This window comes from Lepidothrix coronata, unplaced genomic scaffold (assembly GCF_001604755.1).
Source record: "Lepidothrix coronata isolate B3197 unplaced genomic scaffold, Lepidothrix_coronata-1.0 Scaffold164, whole genome shotgun sequence".
NCBI classification, from domain to species: Eukaryota; Metazoa; Chordata; class Aves; order Passeriformes; family Pipridae; genus Lepidothrix; species Lepidothrix coronata.
In genome coordinates this window covers 1,654,850-1,673,650 of record NW_016690344.1, presented here as the reverse complement: position 1 = coordinate 1,673,650, position 18,801 = coordinate 1,654,850, and the positions used below count along the sequence as shown (strand labels likewise).

The 18,801-nt window shown below is 38.2% G+C and overlaps 1 protein-coding gene across 1 annotated transcript in view; it reads left to right on the top strand.

Moving 5' to 3' along the window:
• SEC23A (Sec23 homolog A, coat complex II component) overlaps nt 1-12,931 on the top strand; it is a 29,376-nt gene extending 16,445 nt beyond the window's left edge. Inside the window, exons 13-20 of the mRNA XM_017829465.1 lie at nt 74-180; nt 1,183-1,336; nt 2,032-2,109; nt 3,163-3,324; nt 4,800-4,886; nt 6,355-6,510; nt 7,098-7,163; nt 11,496-12,931. Coding sequence (XP_017684954.1) covers nt 74-180; nt 1,183-1,336; nt 2,032-2,109; nt 3,163-3,324; nt 4,800-4,886; nt 6,355-6,510; nt 7,098-7,163; nt 11,496-11,585 — 900 coding nt within the window. The 3' untranslated portion in view covers nt 11,586-12,931. The remainder of the gene's footprint in view (nt 1-73; nt 181-1,182; nt 1,337-2,031; nt 2,110-3,162; nt 3,325-4,799; nt 4,887-6,354; nt 6,511-7,097; nt 7,164-11,495) is intronic.
• Nucleotides 12,932-18,801: the final 5,870 nt, after the last annotated feature.

The following is an 18,801-nucleotide window of genomic DNA, read 5'->3' as shown; positions in this document are numbered from 1 at the left end:
TACATACTTTCAAGTTATACTGTAAAATCTTGAGATTCTCCTTCATTTAATTTTTTTTTCCTCCGGTACTTAGCACAATGCTCCCATTCCTCAAGGAGGACGTGGTGCAATCCAGTTTGTGACTCAGTACCAACATTCCAGTGGACAGAGACGTATCAGAGTGACCACAGTTGCCAGAAAGTATGTTCTATTTGTGATGAATGAATTTTGAAAGATCAGGATATATATATGCCTTTTACTCTATAGATTTTGTACCTATTTTCTTATTCTGGGATATACAGTGCCAAAGGTGGTGAAAGCATGAGCATACCTTTGAGACAGTTGCCTCTCTTGTTCTGTGGGATGATTTTTCTCTGAGAGTTGCAGTAGCTGTATAATGATGTGATGGGAGTGCTCTGAAGTAAACCAAGTGGTTTTAGATGAGGGGGAAGCTTTGAGTGAAATTCTGTGATTTAAGCTGAGGAGATGGTTGGACTTACAGAATGGCAGCAATCACTTCATAACTTAACTTGAGAATGCCAGCTGCAGTTCGGGGGAATGTAAATACCTGTTCTTGCATGTGTAACCCTTACCTGTAGTTTCCTTGATTCACAATTTTAGGATGTGATGTTTAATATTATAAAGGCATTTTTCAATGTCCAGTGACATTTCCTTTAAGCTGAAGGAGATCATTGCTTGGTTAATTCGATGGAAAATTCCATTTATTGAAAAAACTTTGCCTTAACTGTTGATATGATTATGTTGTTAACTTACGCTAGTTGTATTAGTAAAATCTTGGCAACTGATAAAAGATGAGATTAATAGTTCACCTTATAAATTGAAAAGAACAATCAAGGTGCACAAGAAAGTTGCTAGTGTGGGAATATGTGGTAGGCTTCATGGATGGTGCTTTCTGTAACTTACCTTTCGTAATTAATTTTTAAAAAAATATAATAGCTGTTCTTAGGGATGTTATATTTTATTTCACTTGTTGAGTGGCATCTGTACAAATAAGGAACATTTCTAATTAAAGAATGGCTAACTGAGAGGCTGCTTGTTTATACCCAGCAGATTTTTTGAAGCTTCAGCATCAGTTTGTTAAACTGCTAACGCTGCTTTCTTTGCCTTAATTTTGAAGGGATATTTTGTGGTTGGACATCTTTCCTTTCACTGTGATGAAAATATTGTATTTTTCTTTTGCAGCTGGGCAGATGCACAAACCCAGATTCAAAACATCGCTGCATCTTTTGACCAGGAAGCTGCTGCAATTCTCATGGCTAGATTGGCAGTGTACAGAGCAGAGACAGAGGAGGGGCCTGATGTGCTTAGATGGCTGGACAGACAACTTATACGCCTGGTAAAAAGAGCCGTATTGAAAGAGTCAGATTGGTTTCTTGCTTGTAGACACATAAGTCTTAAATGACTAGTGTTCAGTGATTTTCTCTTTAAAAATAAAAACAGAAAATGAGCTGAATGCTTCATTTTCACATGAGGGTATGCAGAATTAACTAAGATATTCTATTTTAAATGAAAAAAAAGCAAGTGTGTTTTCCGTTGATTAATGTTTCCTCAACACGTGGTAATTGCCAGCAGTTAAGAGAAATTATGAGATTTGCAGAAATCAAAGCTTTCTCTACTTTCTGCTGCCTGTAATGATATTGTAGATTAAATGTTTTTAGGGGGGAAAAAAAAGGGAGGCAAAGTATCTAGAAACCCATATGGAATTTTTTTATTTTCAAAAGTTCAATTTTCTGTTTGGGTTTTTTTATTTATTTTCTTTTTACTTGTAAGTAAGTAGTTTTCAATAATTTAATCATCTAACTCTGCTTAGTGATTTTAGGGAAAAAAAAAACCAAAAAACCATTAAAGCCTCATATGCAAGAAAATCACTGCTTGTTGAGAACTTACGTCAATGTTTTTGTTAGGTTTCTGTTCACAAAGTTGTAAGCACCACAAGTCATGTGTCTGATAAAACCAAACTTACAGTAATTGCATGACCAAGCAAGTATGTTTCTTAATTTAGAATTTAGAGAATTTTTTCTTTTGCCCCAGTGTCAGAAATTTGGAGAATATCACAAGGACGATCCAAACTCTTTCAGATTTTCGGAAACCTTTTCACTTTACCCACAGGTGAGTTTGGCTATTGGAAGGTTTGTCTATAAGTGATAAAAAGAGAATGCTCAGTGAAGAAAGAGGCCCTGTAGCACAGAGTGAAGTAAGACATTATGCTGGATATCACGACGAACAGACCCCCTGCCCCCAGCTACTGTCTGCTGTGTGACATTAAGCAAATCACTTCTGTTGCCTGTGCTGCTATATCCCCTTTTGTCCTCTGCCCTTACAGTTAAACTTAGTCTAACCGTGTATATTTTTTGTTTCTCCTATTATGAAATCCTCATCCTACCTGAATTTTAATTCATGTAATGATACTTTTTTAAGGACTGTTTTAATGAAGAAATTCAGAAATGTAAGAAAATGTATGGGTTTGCTTTATTGTTTCTTTCCCATATTATTTACGATACTGACCACAAAAGAAACATTACTGGTTATATTAAACTTCGAATAGTTTCTTTGCTAATAATCTCTTCTAATAAATTACTCCATTCTGATGGCTCCAGATATGTCACTTTTGGACTCTCCATAGACTTCCATAATATTTCTGTTTGAGCTACCTACCAGTCTGTCTCAAGGTGTTAAATGTTGTGGAGAGATTGATTTAGCATGTGGAAAATTTGATTCAGCAATGAGGGGATATACTTTTTCCATTTTACTAGCAAAGTTCACCTTTGCTGTGGTTGATATTCTTTTTTCTGTACACATGCTGTAACTTACTTTGTTCCAGCACAGCAGCCTCCCTCACAGGAACAGTAGAACTTAGAGTAAAGAAAGGATTTAACAATATTTAGTCATACTATTTATCAGTTAGTACTGCAGAAGAAGAAATATTAAATTTTTCTCTTACTTCAAAGCGGCTTTGTAGGTTTATCCATTCTGATACCTCTTCTGCTGTCATGAGAGTATATAAAAACTGGCAGAGCTGCATATACAGGTTAGAAATGTTAAAGGAGTTAGAATTCAATTTTGTTGTGGCATTGGTCTCGTAGTTTGTGGAAAACATTTCTCTCCTTGTACAATTGTCCTTTTTATCTCTGAGAGTTCAAACAAATGGTTCTTGTTTTGCAGTTTATGTTTCACTTGAGAAGATCTCCTTTCTTACAAGTTTTTAACAACAGTCCAGATGAGAGCTCATACTATCGTCATCACTTTATGCGTCAAGATCTAACCCAGTCGCTTATCATGGTTCAGCCAATTCTTTATGCCTACTCTTTCAATGGACCTCCAGAGGTATCAGTAAATATAACTTCATAGTAGGTTAAGAGGTGCTTTTTTTGAGAGAAGTGATTGTTGTTCTCACTATTGCATGTTATAAAAGGTGTTGATTTATAATCTACTTTATGAGAAAGAATATTCATTTAATTTACTACTATGAACAAGGCGTATCTCAGAATTCTGATGTAGAAGTCTTGAGATCAAAAGTCGCTTTTTAAAGACGTGATGTTTTAAAGAGGAATGGGTTTTTTTGTTATTTTTTGAGAGATGTAGCAGATTTGCTTTTGTGTTTGTGGTTCCAGAATGTAAATATAAACAAAAATGGGTTTAATTAAAAATGTACTTTTTCTGTCGAGTCTGAAAGAAAAGTTGGGGTTTTTTTGAAATGTACAAAATTTCCTCTATCTTAAATGCCCTAATCCAAACTTTCCAGTTTTGATGTGGTTCCTGTTTATGTGTAGATTTGGTACAGAACCTTCCAGTTGACCTTGTCATGGCACGTTCTGCATAAACCTAAAATAAAAAGCTGATCTTCCAAGAAGCTTCTGAAAGAAGTATAAGACAGGAGACAGCCAAAATAATCTGCTACATAAAAGAGAGTGAGACAGTGAAACAAACATAGTAGTAAAAGCTCTTGGCAGGTTGGAATTCTAAGTTCTGTTAGGATTTTTTTTTTTAAACTATCCATGGGGTTAAAAAAAAGGACTTTTAAAAGTGGAGTTTAAAATAATAAGGTGACGTGTGAAGCTCACAGGTATAAGATCATTCTCCCATGTATGAAAAACAAGCAGTCACATTGGTGTGATGCAAAGGAGAAATCTGATTAAGCAGGAGCTGATGTCTCGGTGTAGAATGACTAATAATACTTTTTTTTCATTCTTGGAATGGTTAATATTTTTGGTATCCCTAGCAATATTGATTCAAGTCCATCATATGGTACTGATTCAGTTAAATCATATAGTGCCAATATGTTGTCATTACCCTTAAAAAGGTGAATTAAAACCTTAAATATTACATTAGATTTCATAAGTCATGCATATTTACTATATACAGTGTTGGTGGATATATAGGCACAGTAATAACAGCTGCAAGAACAAGACTAAAATAAACCCCAAACAACCCGTAGCCTCCAAATCTTATACTCAAATAACTTCTAAATCTTTATACATTGAAATGCAATTCAAATTAATGACATTGTATAGGTAAATATGGAGGTACTTGCAAGACAAGAAAAGCGCATAATAATGAAAGAAGTTTCAGGTCTTGAATACATTTTTTATTACTTTCATGGACTTATGTATTCAGAATCAGGCTGGATAACTTCAGAATGAGATTGTGTGGGTTGCAGATGTGGGACATGAAAAGGAGCAAATATGGAGTTTTAGTAAGTGATTCCTAAGATTCAGTTACTGATTCAAAAAGCTGGCAATGCCATCTGATTGTCCAATTATGCATCAGTTGGTAATTTTTTATTTATTTTTAAACCTTAGCCTGTTCTTCTGGATAGTAGCAGCATTTTACCAGATCGCATTCTCCTTATGGACACCTTTTTCCAAATCCTTATTTATCATGGGGAGGTAAGAGTTGTCATTGCTTACATAAATACTGTTTTTTGATAGGAGTGCTACATTATGGAAGTCAAGCACCAGTTCCAGTGCACCTTAGTATTTGACCCTGTCATCTGCTTGGCTGATAGCAGAGTTGTAGTTAAAGTTTGTAGTTTGGTACTTTGACATACCTATACACAGATAACTGATATTACTTGATGTTTTGGTCCTATTTCTTATGATGAGTTTAAGATTAATTAGCTTCAATATGCAGATTATTTGTTTTAGATCAATATTTTTCCTACCTTTAAAAGTGTTATTCCCTGCCCCTCCCTTTCTCCCCAAATTTTCACTCGTTTATTTTAGACTTTTAAATTAGTTCTTCAGGGACAGGGAGTCAGAACACAGTTTTATATTCACTCTTCATCTGCACTATCCTGGAGGAATGGAACTGTTCCTGGTAGTTAGGTAGATAGACATTCCTTAGTAATTTAAATACAAATTCTTGTGATTTCCTAGTTCTCTGCTTCTTTGGAGGAACTGAGCTGCTGCTTTTTACTACTTTGCAACTGTAAATGGTTCACAGCTGAGAGTTTGGAAAATACTGTTCTGGATCATATCCTCGTAGCTGCACTGATAAAAATATTTCCTAAACTTCAATGCTTCTTAAGCAGCAAAATGTTATCTCAGTTTTGTCAGGAAGCAGCAGGGGCGGGCTGCTCTGTGAGGGAAAGGGAACATCACTGCAAGGCAGTCGGGTCTTGCCAGTGAAGACCTGGCCCCCAGTGTACCTGAGCAAGGCAAGCAGAGTAGTTGTGGGCTGTAGCCAGGCTCAACCTTTAGTCCACATCACCAGACAAGTCGATGGGGATGAAGCAGGTCCAGGTTCTAGTTAGGTAGTCAGGTACCTGGATGGGAGTTGGGATGAGTAGGGTACATGCTCAGACACAGGTGTGGCTGCTGTGTAGCTCAAGCAGGAGTCAGGAATGAGACCTTCAGCTTAAAAGCAGCTGCCAAGCAGAGGAGGAAGGAACGCCTGCTGAGAGTCCCCCCTGGGGTCTTTCCTAACAACAGGCTGTGTCACTGAGCTGTCCTTGAGCAGCCAGCTTCACTGCTAGAAAGTGATGAGGTTTCACTACAGGCTCTGAAAGATAAATATCAGTATAAATACTTATTTCTTATGTTTCACAGACATGCAAAATAGAGAATTGTAAATAGTATCTTTGACCTTCTAAACTAAATATTTAACATACCAAAGATGACAAAAGAGGAAAGACGGATCACAAAATGTTAAGAGTTAAAAAAAAAAAAAAAAGAAATCTAGTGGCATGTTACTTGCACATCTTGGCTTTTAAAAATTAACTTGCATACAGGGCAGAAAGGGGTGAGTGATAGAAAAAAGGCCACCAATGACACATTTTCCTCAGAAAAGTCCTGTGTATTTTCTAAGAAAGATTGGCGAATCAGTTCTAAACTTCTTTCTTTTCCCTGTGCCCAGACCATAGCTCAGTGGCGTAAGTCAGGGTACCAAGATATGCCGGAATATGAAAATTTTCACCACTTGCTACAAGCTCCAATAGATGATGCCCAAGAAATTCTTCATTCCAGATTTCCAATGCCCAGATACATTGATACAGAGCATGGAGGAAGCCAGGTATTTATATAATCTAGGAAATGGTGTGTTGGTAATGTCATGAGATGTTTTAGTAGTAAACATGCATTTCTGTGCTAAAATATATATAAATTGCAAGTGAACATTTTGAATCTTAAAGCTTTTACAGAGCCAGATATTTAATAGCAGCTTTTTCTCTAATCTGTAAATTCTGTTAGTTATTATTATTTTTACCCTACTGACTTGGACTCTTGGATTCTTTGTGTAAGGTATGTAGGACAGAAAAGACAGTGGGTCTCTGAACCAATACCAGAGTTATTCTTTGTGTTATTTTTTAAAAACTTCTTCATTAGTGTCTTGTTGATATTCACATTTACTTTGTTAATGCTTAGAAAAAGACAAAAGCTTACTTTCAGCTGCATCAAAAAGTTCTTAGCAATTCTGCATTATAGCTATGGCATCCAGGGAGTAGATTTATTTATAGAGGTGCTATTTGCAGTTCTGGGTAGGTGTCTGCATCTCCAAATAATAGAAATGACATATTTCAAATACACGTGCAGCTTTCTTCTGAGTGTAAGAAAATCCTATTTGAGAAGATTAATTTACTGTCTTTGTTTTGTTTTTTAAAGGCTCGCTTCCTGCTTTCAAAAGTAAATCCCTCTCAGACTCATAACAATATGTATGCATGGGGACAGGTAAGTATGAATCTGCTGGTGAAGCTTGTACATGGTTTTCTTTTTCCCTATTTCAGAAGTCAAGTGACACGTTGTGTACATATAAGTAATAATGCCAAGTTTTGAAACTGAAAAAGAAATTTAGTTTTGGTCTGATGTAACCAAAATTATAAAAGTTAAGAAAATTCTAGTCTCTAGACAATAAGTCTGGTTTGCTATTTTAAGCTTCTGTTAGGCTGCTTTCATGTTTAGCCAACTTTCTTATGCAGTGTTGTCTTAAGAGTACTAATTTGATGTTTGCCTGACAGAGACCCCCCGAGGACTTTCACTGAGACAATTTTGCAAAATCAAAAATAGATAGTTTAGTGAGGCTACAAATAGGAAGATTTGGAATGCAGTTGCTACCTTAGCTCTAAATATGTTAAGGCTAGCCAATGATTGATTAAGCTGAGTTTACAGTTTACAATTCATTAAACTTAACTTGTAATTAAGTTTAGTTTCATCGAGTATTATCCGCTAGATAGCAGAGGCACAAATCTTACCAAAGAGGTGTTCCTGCTTTGAGGAGGAGAGAGGAGCAAGCCCATCAACCTGTCTGAGAGGTAGGGTTGTCCACACCATGGCAGACTTAAAATACCAACTTTATACCTGCTGTAGTCAAACAGGATTGATTCCCTGTTGGCTGCCATAAAAGATGGTAGGAGAGCAACCACTTTATAATTTTCATGTTGGTGGGTGTGTTTTTCATATATAAAGGAGGGACAGTGAGGGTTTAGGTAGCTTTGATTGGGTTGAGCTACGTGGCTTGCAGATGAACATATGTGTATCTTGCTGAAGGGCAGAACCGAACTGTAGTACCTTAGTATTGCCATCTCCTTCCCCCAGATGAGCCATTAGTGAAGCTGTTTGACCTTCATCTTATGGCTTCCTCTTCAGTCAGCATGTTGAAGCCTTATATTGTTATCTCCTTGGCCACCTATCTCACAGAGCTTTAGACCTCATCCCTATAAATACCTTCACAATCCTGACAATGAGAGTACTTACCACACATAAAGACTAAGGGACCTTTTTGCAACAGAGGAAATAAATGTTGACGATATTTATGGACAAGAACAAGAAAATACATCAGCGCCAGCATACTGACATTTTCCAGAATTTTTGTGGCCCAGTTGACCAGGAATCAGTTTACAAATCTTGTCTTCAGGAAGGAAGTTATGTAAGAGTTCACAAGTTAAACTTTCTGGAGCAGCTTGTACTCTTGAATGTTGCATCTCTTTTTCCATGTTTTCCTTCGACATTCAGCTTCTTTAGTGGGAAGAGAAACACTGCTGTGGGTGAATGCTAGTGCAGTGTCATTTTCTCATGCAAATGTAATGGCATCAGACACTTGAAGCTACATATTAACTGTGCTCTTAGAGTATTTTGCTAAAGCGTTGACAGTGTAAAGTCAGGAGTGAGAAAGCTCTGTAGCAATCTTTTGGCAGTGGTCTTTGTCAGGTAAGTTTTTCAGGGTTACATTTTCATAGGATGAATTGGTTCTAATGAAGCTTCGGGCAGTGAAGAGCACTGGAGTCCAGAGTGAAAATACTTGAAAACTCTGTACTATGTTGGAGCCAGCATGATTTGAACCCAAATCCCAAATTCCCTTGCCTCCAACATCAATAACCTAACAAACCGTCTGTTACTATCTCTCTTCATCATGTTTACCCCACAACATACATACGAATCCTGTAGTTTGGAAGGTCTTGTTTTTATCTAAACATTACCTGGAAATTTTTGAAATTCACATTTCCAACAGTACAGGACAACTATTTTCTGCTCATTTAATTAGTAAGCAAGTGAAGCAATATTACAAATGTAAATGCAAATACAAAACAATTCTTTACCTGCTCTAAGAAAATTATTCATGCTGGACAGGCGAGACTCTTCAATACGTCTTACAAAAGACAGCTTTCCCTTTTAATTTTGAGAGGAATTCTAGGTTAACATAAGAAATGTATTAATCTCCCCAGTGTCATTGCAGTGTATGTGCTCAACATAATATGCTCTTGTGTTTGCCGGGATTTTTGTGAACAAAGTTGAATAAAGTACAAATTATGAAATGAGAAATGTGACAGTTTAGAGACAATTTAAAACTGATTTGCATCTTGCTTTTGTTTTCTTCATGTGCTCCCTGGATTGTTTCATATAATTTTATTTTGTGCACAACTCAAAGTCCACACTGACCTGAAGAGGGCACCCACACACCACTGAAACCGTGTTTCAGGAGGTTATGAATGGCCTAGTTTGGTTTTTAATATTCTAAGTAAAGATTTTCTTTAAGCTTTAATAGGTCGGTGCCTTTACAGCATGAAAAGCATTTTCAGAAGATAGCAGTAAAGTTTTCATGCATCTCTATTATGTGGTTGGTTATTGAAGATGCAGTTGAAATTTTCAGAAAAGGACCTAGGGGTGCTGATCGACAGGTGACCTCTGGGTGCTGATCGACAGGTGACTGAACATGAGCCAACAGTGTGCCCAGGGGACCAAGAAGGCCAGTGGCCTGTATCAGAAGTAGTGTAGCCAGCACGACCAAAGAAGTGATTGTCCCCCATACTCGGCACTGGTGAGGCCACACCTTGAATCCTGTGTTCAGCTTTGGGCCCCTCACTATGAGAAAGACACTGAGGTGCTGGAGCATGTCCAGAGAAAGGTAACAGAGCTGCTGAAGGGTCAGGAGCGTAAGTCTTATGAGGAGCAGCTGAGGGAACTGGGGTTGTTTAGCCTGGACAAAAGGAGGGTCAAAGGAGACCTTATTGCTCTCTACAGCTACCTGAAAGGAGGTAGTAGAGAGGTGGGGGTTGATCTCTCAGGCAGCAAGCAATAGGAGAAGAGAAGATGGCTTCAAGTTGCACCCGAGGAGGTTTGGATTGGATATTAGGAAAAATTTCTTCACAGGAGGAGTTGTCAACAGGGTTGGAACAGGCTGCCCAGGTAATGGGTGGAGTCACTATTCCTGGAGGTATTTAAAAGACATGTAGATGGGGCACTTACGGGTATGGTTTAGTGGGGGGGTTTGGTGGTGCTGGGTTAATGGTTGGACTCAATGACTTTAAAGGTCTTTTCTACCTAAATGATTTTATGATTCTTAAATAAGAGAGCTCAGGCTTAGTATTTAACAGGCTTGGAAGTAGAGCATCCTTTAATCTCACCTTGCTGCCATCAGCCGATAGGTAATTTAGTGTGCCTTCCCTGAGAATAGATGTGTATTGTAGTGATCCAAGAAATCTTACTCCACTTGGATTTGTCCCTTGATTATTAACTGAGAATTGGTTTTAGCCAGTTCTCAAAAAGCCACCGTTCTCAAAAAGATGCTTCTAAGAATCCTCATTAAGACTTTTATGTCTGTGTTTTGGAAGACTTTGCAACAGTTCAGACAGCTCTAGTTTAATTTGTAAATGTGAGTGCTTAGTACCTTTGAAATGGTGGAATTGTTGAGATTTATAGGACTTCTTACTATAGCTGTAAATGGAAATAGTGGCAGACTGGTCTCAAGAGACTTAAGAGAGCTGCTGTGTAACATTTGCAGAGTTGCCAACTGCTGTTTTGACTCTAAATTTGTTCAAAAGTAGTAATTAAAACCTGACCATTTAGAACTTCTTGAATTTCTTAAAATACTTCTGAGGTCAAAAAGTAATTTGCAAGAATCCACCCAAAAGGTTTTTTCAGAGCTTTTGTGTTCTGATTTTTTGTGACTTTCAGATTTTTTGGTCTTTCTCTGAGGTGGCACAGAGCTATAGGAGGAGAGAGTTTGCCCAGCTCTTCTTGGGAAAGCCAGTTGACCTTTACTGATTTGACTAAGGGTCAAATCAGACCCTTAGTGGATTTGTTTCTTCCTTTCATCATTTTGATATGTCTGAGCTTCACTAACAGATACTGATTTGTTAGTTGTGTCACTTGCATATTACTGTTTCTCTCCCCTTTGTCTGCTCCACTGAGGTAGGAATCCTACAGGAACTGTACCACTGAAATTTTATTTACTTCTAAAAATTTGTAAGTTAGTATTTGGCAGCTGTCAAAAACTCGTGAGTTTTGTCTGGTTGATGTAAATCTTGCTATACAGCATCTCATTTCTGTATGCATGAATATGAAAGACTGTAGTTGTGGGTTGTGCCTGAATTCATGTAAACATATGAAAATTTATGTAAATGTACAGTCTGCTGGTTTTTTTTGGTCGGAGAATTTCAGTAATGGTGTGCTTCTAAGGTCTTTCTAAATTTATAAAATGTTTATTCAATGGAACATATTGTGCCTTAAAATGCTTTTTCTTCACGATGTGCATAATCAGTTCTTCTTGTTTCTCTTATTTTATAGGAGTCTGGAGCACCCATTCTTACTGATGATGTCAGCTTGCAAGTATTTATGGATCATCTGAAGAAACTTGCTGTCTCTAGTGCTGCCTGAGATTCTGCAGTGCACTAAAGGCACAGATAATCTGCAGCCATATTTCAGCTTTTTCTCCTTTACCCTTTTCCATGTCTCACTTGACAGAATGCTCTGATATGCACAAGCTGCCTGACTAGATGTAAAGCAGTGTTGTTTTCAAAGAAAAGCTTTTGTTATCAGCAAATGTTTTAATGTGAACTGCAGTTTGTAAAAATGACAGCTAGTAAATTAAGTTATAAGCAGAGGAAAAAGAACAGTTATTTTGATTACTGTGATATTATAATTACTTTGAGATCATTTGCAACAATTTTGAGATGTAATTTCAGTTTCCTTTTTAAAGCGTTGGGGTTGATTCTGCTCAGCACTACAAAGGCCCATTGAACAATAAAAGAAATCCTTGGTGATGTCGGGCTTTCCAGACTGCCACATGATTACTTTTGCTTACTCAGTTTGAGCATGGAGTGAACAAAGCACCAACAAAAACCATATAAAAATGATATTAACTCAGTCTTTTGACTTAGGCTGATGAACTTTCATTGCCTGCAGAGATATTACTGTTCAGGTATTGTGTTTATTTTAGGGGTATTTAATTTCAAATATTTCTTCCCATTTACCCAATTTGATTCTTTGGGAACAGAGTTTTTCTTTATTTCAACATAGAGAATTTGAACTGAAAAGTATAAAATCTGTTGTTGCAAGAAATTTAAATCCACGTGTATTTTGACAAAAAAGTATTATCAAACAGTTAACAGGTGAATATGCTCAAAAAAAACTAGTTCTACTTTTAGCTAAAAAGAAATCCTACACTACCAAAATGAACTGACTAAGAGTACAGCCTTGATTTTTGTCTTGGCGAGTATACTTAAAAAAAAAAATCCACCTTTTTTGCTATTGCCTTATAATGTTACTACACTAATGCATGACATGCACATCTGCTTTTTGTTTCTGCATCTTTTTTATTATGAATCCCACAGGCTGTAGTTCTTTTTGAAACAGTATTACATAGCATATGATGTAATTAATTTGCTATTTAGTTCATACTTAATTTTTTTTGATGGGTAAATGAGTAGACTTTCCCATTTACTTGTTGAAGTTTACACATAAAACACGTTTACATAGGTAATATGACATTTTGACAAGCAAAGATGTGAAGTGTGGTAGTGGGCAGTAAAAAATTGTGCCAAGCCTAAAGGAAGAAAGTTTTCGCATAGAAAATTCAGTCATTTACTGGTGTGAGAAGCATGAGGGTGGTTTTTCTGTAAATTCTTAAAAACTTGATTAAATCGATTGTTCTCGATTTCTTTGATCTAAATGAGATGAACTCCATTTGCCTCAAAACAAATAAAATACATGTTTTTCTCTCACTTTTGTATTTATTGTGCTGGTTTCTGTTGGTTCTTGAAATGAAATGTGGAAATAAAGGTAGTAGTGACAAAATTTAAAATAACTTCACCACTTTTATTCATGTAATAATTGGTATCAAACTTCCAGAGGTACTAAACTGTTTACACGAGTTTAGAAGATGATAATTCAGTAGCCCTCTTGACTTTGTCTTGTTTTAGGTAATAAACAGCTTAATTTTTCTTACAACACCAAATATGTCCAATTTACTTGGCAGTTAAGTACTGTTTGCCTAGCAAATCAATTCATCACCAAGTCATGATAATGGATGGGGGTTTTTGTGCTTTCCTTCCATTAACCAGCTTTCACCTTGTAATAATTTTTTTTTTAATCCAAATTTTTGGCAACATTAGCTTATTTTGTACCTTCGCGTATTTAACATTGTCAAAGACCTTTTGGAAATGGGAGAGAACAAGAGGACTATTGCACCTAATCACTATCCTTGGTGTTGCACAAATGGGTCAAGCAGCTCTGCAGAATACTGAGACAGCTGGGAGCTGTCTCATGGCATGAAACAGGTAAAACTAGGGTCTAGTTGGAGACCTGTCTCTAGTGGGCCCAGTGCTGTTTAGCATATTCAGTGATTTGGATGAAGGGGCAGACACCTTCTCATCAAGTTCACTCATGACACAAAGCTGGGAGGAGCGGCCGATATCCCTGGGGGATGTCAAGAGGTAGGAACCAGGCTCTTCTCAGTTTTGCCAAGCAATAGGACAAGAGGCAACAGAAGGAAACTGATGCACAGGAAGTCCCACCTGAATATGAGAAAGAGCTTTACTATGTAGGTGACTGCACACTGGAGCAGGTTGGTCAGAGAGGTTGTGGAGTTTCCCTCATTGGACGTATTAAAAAACCAATCTGGATGTAATTCTGTGCCATGTGCTCTAGGATGACCCTGCCTGAGCAGGAAGGTTGGACAAGATGACCCATTGTGGTCCCTTCCAACCTTATCCATTCTGTGGTTCTGTGAAAACAGGCAAACCTGAGGCAAGGAAGTTCAGTGTCAGGAAAGAGAAACGATTTTGCAAGGCTGGAGCAGCCACAAGTGTCTTTGCAGCTGAGGTATGGTACTGGTGACTTGTAGACATTATGGGAGAAGCTCTTTCAATGGCAAAACTGGTGGCTTTGCTGCGTGGAGTCCCTGAGGGCTGTATATCCTAATCGCTACTGCCCCCTTGTCCACAGAGCAAGTAATTTCATTAAAGAAAGCAATCAGATTGTCAGGCCTGATTTGCCCTTTGTAAATCCACATTTTTCCTCACTGTCTACTTGTCCTTCATTTGTTTCAAAATGGATCCTAAGGAGTTGTCCTAAGTCTGTCTAGGGACTGAGCTGAAGCTGGCCAGCATGTAGTTTCTCATATCTTCCTCTGTAGCCTTCTTAAAGATGACTGCAAAATTTAGCCCCTTTTCAATGTACCTCCCTGGATCATCACATGTTCTGAGGATGATATGGCTTCACAATCACATCACCCATCTTTTTCACCATCCTTCCATGGGTCCCATCTATCTCTCTAGATGTGAATATACCCAATGTCTCTAAGTAGTCCTTCACTCTCCTACTTTTGTGTTTCCTCCTTTCTCAAACTGCAGTTGTGTATGGAGGTCTGAAAATTTTTTGAAGACTGAGGCAAAAAAAAAATCAATATTTCAGCCTTTGCTATATTGTTTGACACCAGGTTGTCTTCCCCATTCAACATCGGTTTTACATTTCCTTTGACCCTCAGTTTGCTATTAGCCCACTTAAAAAATTCTTTTTCTTCTACTCTTTGTGCCCCTTGGCAACTTGACCTCTAACTGGGCTCCATCTCTCCCGATTCCATCCCTAATTGCCTAAGCAATAATTTATACTCCTCCTTTGTTGCTTGTCCTTGTTTTTGCTTCTCGGAGGTTTCCTTTTTTTTTTTTTTTTTTCATTTTAATTCATTAACAGCTCCTTGCCTTGCCAATTGGGCATTCTGCCAAAGTTTTTGGTTGCATACAAAATCAGCCTGTAATTAGAATTCAAGGGTATTTTGTTAGTACATCTATCTTTTTATTATTTTTAGACTAAATTCTGCCATTGGCCAACTCACAGATCTTGTGACCCAGTTTTTATGACAATCCTGCCTTTTAGAAACCACTTTAAATCTGAATGATTCCCCTCTGGAATTTTTGCCTTAATGCAAAGCAGATGTAGTTAAGGTGACATTTACTTGTAACCTTTGCAAGAAGCAAATGTAGCTCAGATCCAACTGACCTATCTTTATTCAGATTACTGAATACTTGCAATATTTCTAAGTCTGTAGTGTCGTACACCATGGAATGTGTTTATTGTACATGCATAATGCATAAGGTCATGGCTTTTGGTAGACTCAGCTTTTGATGAAACAATGCTTTTATCTTTGAGCACAATAACCAAGCTACACAAACTGGGAAAAAAAGTCTTTGTTACACAAATCTAGAGTCTCTATCATTGGCTTGGAAGTCTCGTGTCACAAGAACTTTATTTTGATAGGAGGTTTTATGTATGTGAGGACTATGGAGACCCTGTTAAGTTCTTCCCATGTTAAACAGAATTGAAGATTTTTCTGGGGGGAAAAAGAGGCATCGAAGGTCAGCATACTGAGTAGTGTGAAGTCAAGACTTGTTCCATACCATAAGAGTACTGGGAGAGTGGGCTCAGCAGCGAAAAAAGGGTGGTTTTGACTGAAGGAAAATTGATATGAACAAGATGATAGTGGTAACTTGGGATCACTGAATGAATTTTCAGATTCATTACTAGTAATTACTGGAATCTGAATCTGTTTTGGGAAATAGATTGAAAAGTTCCTTGCTTGTTTTGTTTGTTTGTTTTCCTTTCCATTCAAAACAGAGAAAATTATATAGTAAACCCCCCACTCAAAACCAGACAATGTAAATGTACCTTCCACTAGAGGATCATCCAACCATGACTTTGGTGAGGGCAGGATTTGATTTCCCTTCCCAAGCAGCTATTGCACGCAAGGGTTAGACTGCAGAAAGGAGTTGCTGCACCACGAAGCAGCAGTTCTCCCTGGGTGATTGAAGTAGCTGATTTCATGAGCTGCGGCTGCAGATGTAGAGGCTCAGGCTTGACTTACAGCATGAAACATCTGCTGGAGGGAGTGAGCTGTGAAAAAGTCAGAGCTCTGCGAACAAGCACTAAGACACTTGCTTTGCATAATACCTCATTTCTGTTTATTGTGTTGCATCAAGAACTTGGTTTGAAATTGAATGTTTGATTCTGTTCTTCACCAGAAAGGGTTCACTTGGCAGAGAAGACAAGCCACCTTCAAACCTATGGGAATGGAAATTTCAAGACAATTGCAAGAATTTTTCTGCATCCACGCAAGGGCAACTTCAGTGACAGACAACTGGAGAATTAGTGTGTTTTTAATTAAATAAATAATAAAAAAAGGATTGTGAATTTTAGAAGCCCTGCCATTTTCTACTGGCCTGTGCCTGCTCAAGTGGGCATTGGAGCTGACCAAAGGTTTTGTTCACCGTATCGGGCTGTGATTGCTGCAGCCAGCTTGCTGCAGTTTTGGCTGCTGTCTTTGGTCCCCCAGCCTCGCCGCTGCTGCCTTCCCCCTCGCTCATGCCCAGCCTGCCCCTCTCACTTCTCAGGCTGGTTGGGTGCCTGCCCTGCCCTGCACGTGGCTTGGCTGTGCCCCTGCTGTCCCCCTGCTCCCTGCTGTGAGGGCAGCACAGGCCTGGCTGCTCTAGCTTCACTTTCAGGTGGAAGAAGCATTTGCCAAGGTATCCTATCAGAAAGGGAGGTATCTGGATTTTCAGTCTCCGATGAAATGCAGGAAATCTCGTTCCTGCAGCATGGCCTGCAGTGGGTACACTCCTGCTGTGAGGCGAGTCCTGGGCTCCACTGTGGATACCACAAGCACAAAAATGCCCTCTCTGATGGAAAGATATTGGGGTGCCCTAACAGGGGTCAAATGCAGTCCCCTTTTCACTCTAGGAGCACGTCATTATTAAGTGTGACTGCATCCTCAAATGGGATTAGATGAGAGCATGTTGGAAGTGCAGTGTTGATTAAAATCAAAACCATCGACTTCCTTGTATATTGAGCACATGGCCTTGGGAACACAGTGTGACCTGTCTTCTCTTTAAATGAAATAGAAAGCAGAGTCATGCAATGCAGGTTTGAATTGCCATTGTCTAAGGTTTCCCCAGACGTAAATGGCAGGAATTAAGATGCTTTTGAAATAAATGGGACAAAACATATAGAAACCAAATAAAAGCATTTAGGATTACAGACCTCTTGCCTGCCTAGAGCTACTGCCCTAAGTAAGCTACGAGCTGGAAATAGAGATAGATGATCAAAAAAGTAATAGAGATAAATGATGCTATGTTGCCTCCACATTATTTCATGGTAAAATTTAGAAGCAACTGAAAACCCACAAGATCTCGGATAGACATGGGTCAGGGCAACTGATATGTTTCTCCTGATTACTTTTCTTCCTCCAAGTAGTTATTATTTTTGCTTTTCCAGGTGTGTGAGCACCAGAGGCAGCTGTAGCAAGAAAAGTCTTATAGATATTGTCGACTTTGTTGGGCAGCACTGTGCAGGTAAATTTTTCAGCAGAATATTGTAAAATCGTGTTGGGCAAAACCAGCAGTAGACTTGTTTTTGTGATCTGACAAGATATGAAACTATTTTCTCAAGGCAGAGCCGGAAAAAGTTTATGAGTTTGAGTTCTTATTTCCTCACAGGCCAAAGCCTGTTATCTTGAGAATTTGTAGATGCCAAATATCTTAACAGACTGACATTGCAGTTTTTGGGCCTAATCTGGATATTTATTTCTTGTAGTGGTATATTGCTTTACTGAAATGATAAAGGACTATGGCTTTGCAGTGTAGGATTGGTTTGTTGGTAGTGTAGTCACAGTTGGTCAGAAATATTTTGGGAGAAAGTGTTAGTGAATGTTCTTTGTGGGAGGAGAAACCTTATTCAAAGTTTCTGATTTGGGAAGCTACTTTGATCCTTTAATTAAGACTATCTGAATAACCAAAGGCACTGCCCAAGAAGCAGAGCTTTAATGCCTTTGGCCATGTAAAACTGAAGGGCTGGGAATAACTCCTGGCTTGTGACTGAGGACCAAACACAGGTTCTGAGTGCACAGTTGCCCAGAGAAGCTGTGGCTGCCCCATCCCTAGAAGTGTTCAAGACCAGGTTGGATGGGGCTTAGAGCAATCTGGGATGGTGGAAGGTATCCCTACCCATGGCAAGGGAGTGGAACTGGGTGATCTTTAAGGTCCTTTCCAACCCAAAGCATTCTGTGATCCTATGATTCCATGATTCTTTTCTACATCTGTGCAGAGCTGTGGGATAGAGATGTTTTGCCAGAGTGCAAAACATCATTTTGTCATTGGGGATCTGTTAATGTTCTAATGTCAGAGTTTTTATTTTAGTAAGGAATAGATGCTAACTTCAAAAGTTGTGTCCTTGTACTAATTTTCTTTTTTTAAATTAAGTGGGGTTTTATGTCCAGATTCAAGTTGTAGAATGTTATAAAGCACTTCCACATTGGAATAACTGCTCAAGGGATATATTCTTTTTTAAATTTTACCGCTATGAGTTGAAACAGTCTACATCTTTGAAATGTGTATGACATATTTATTAAACACATTCTTTTACCTGCTTGTAGATAGAAGTATTTTATATGCTTAAACAAGAGAATTCTAGGACTTACAGTGTTACACTCTGTGTTGCATGTCTTCTAGCTTTTTTTTCCCCCCAGTAAATATATGCTCTAAAACCTATGGCAAACATTTATTAAATGTGTCTCTGTTATAACACTGTTATTTTATGTAATAAA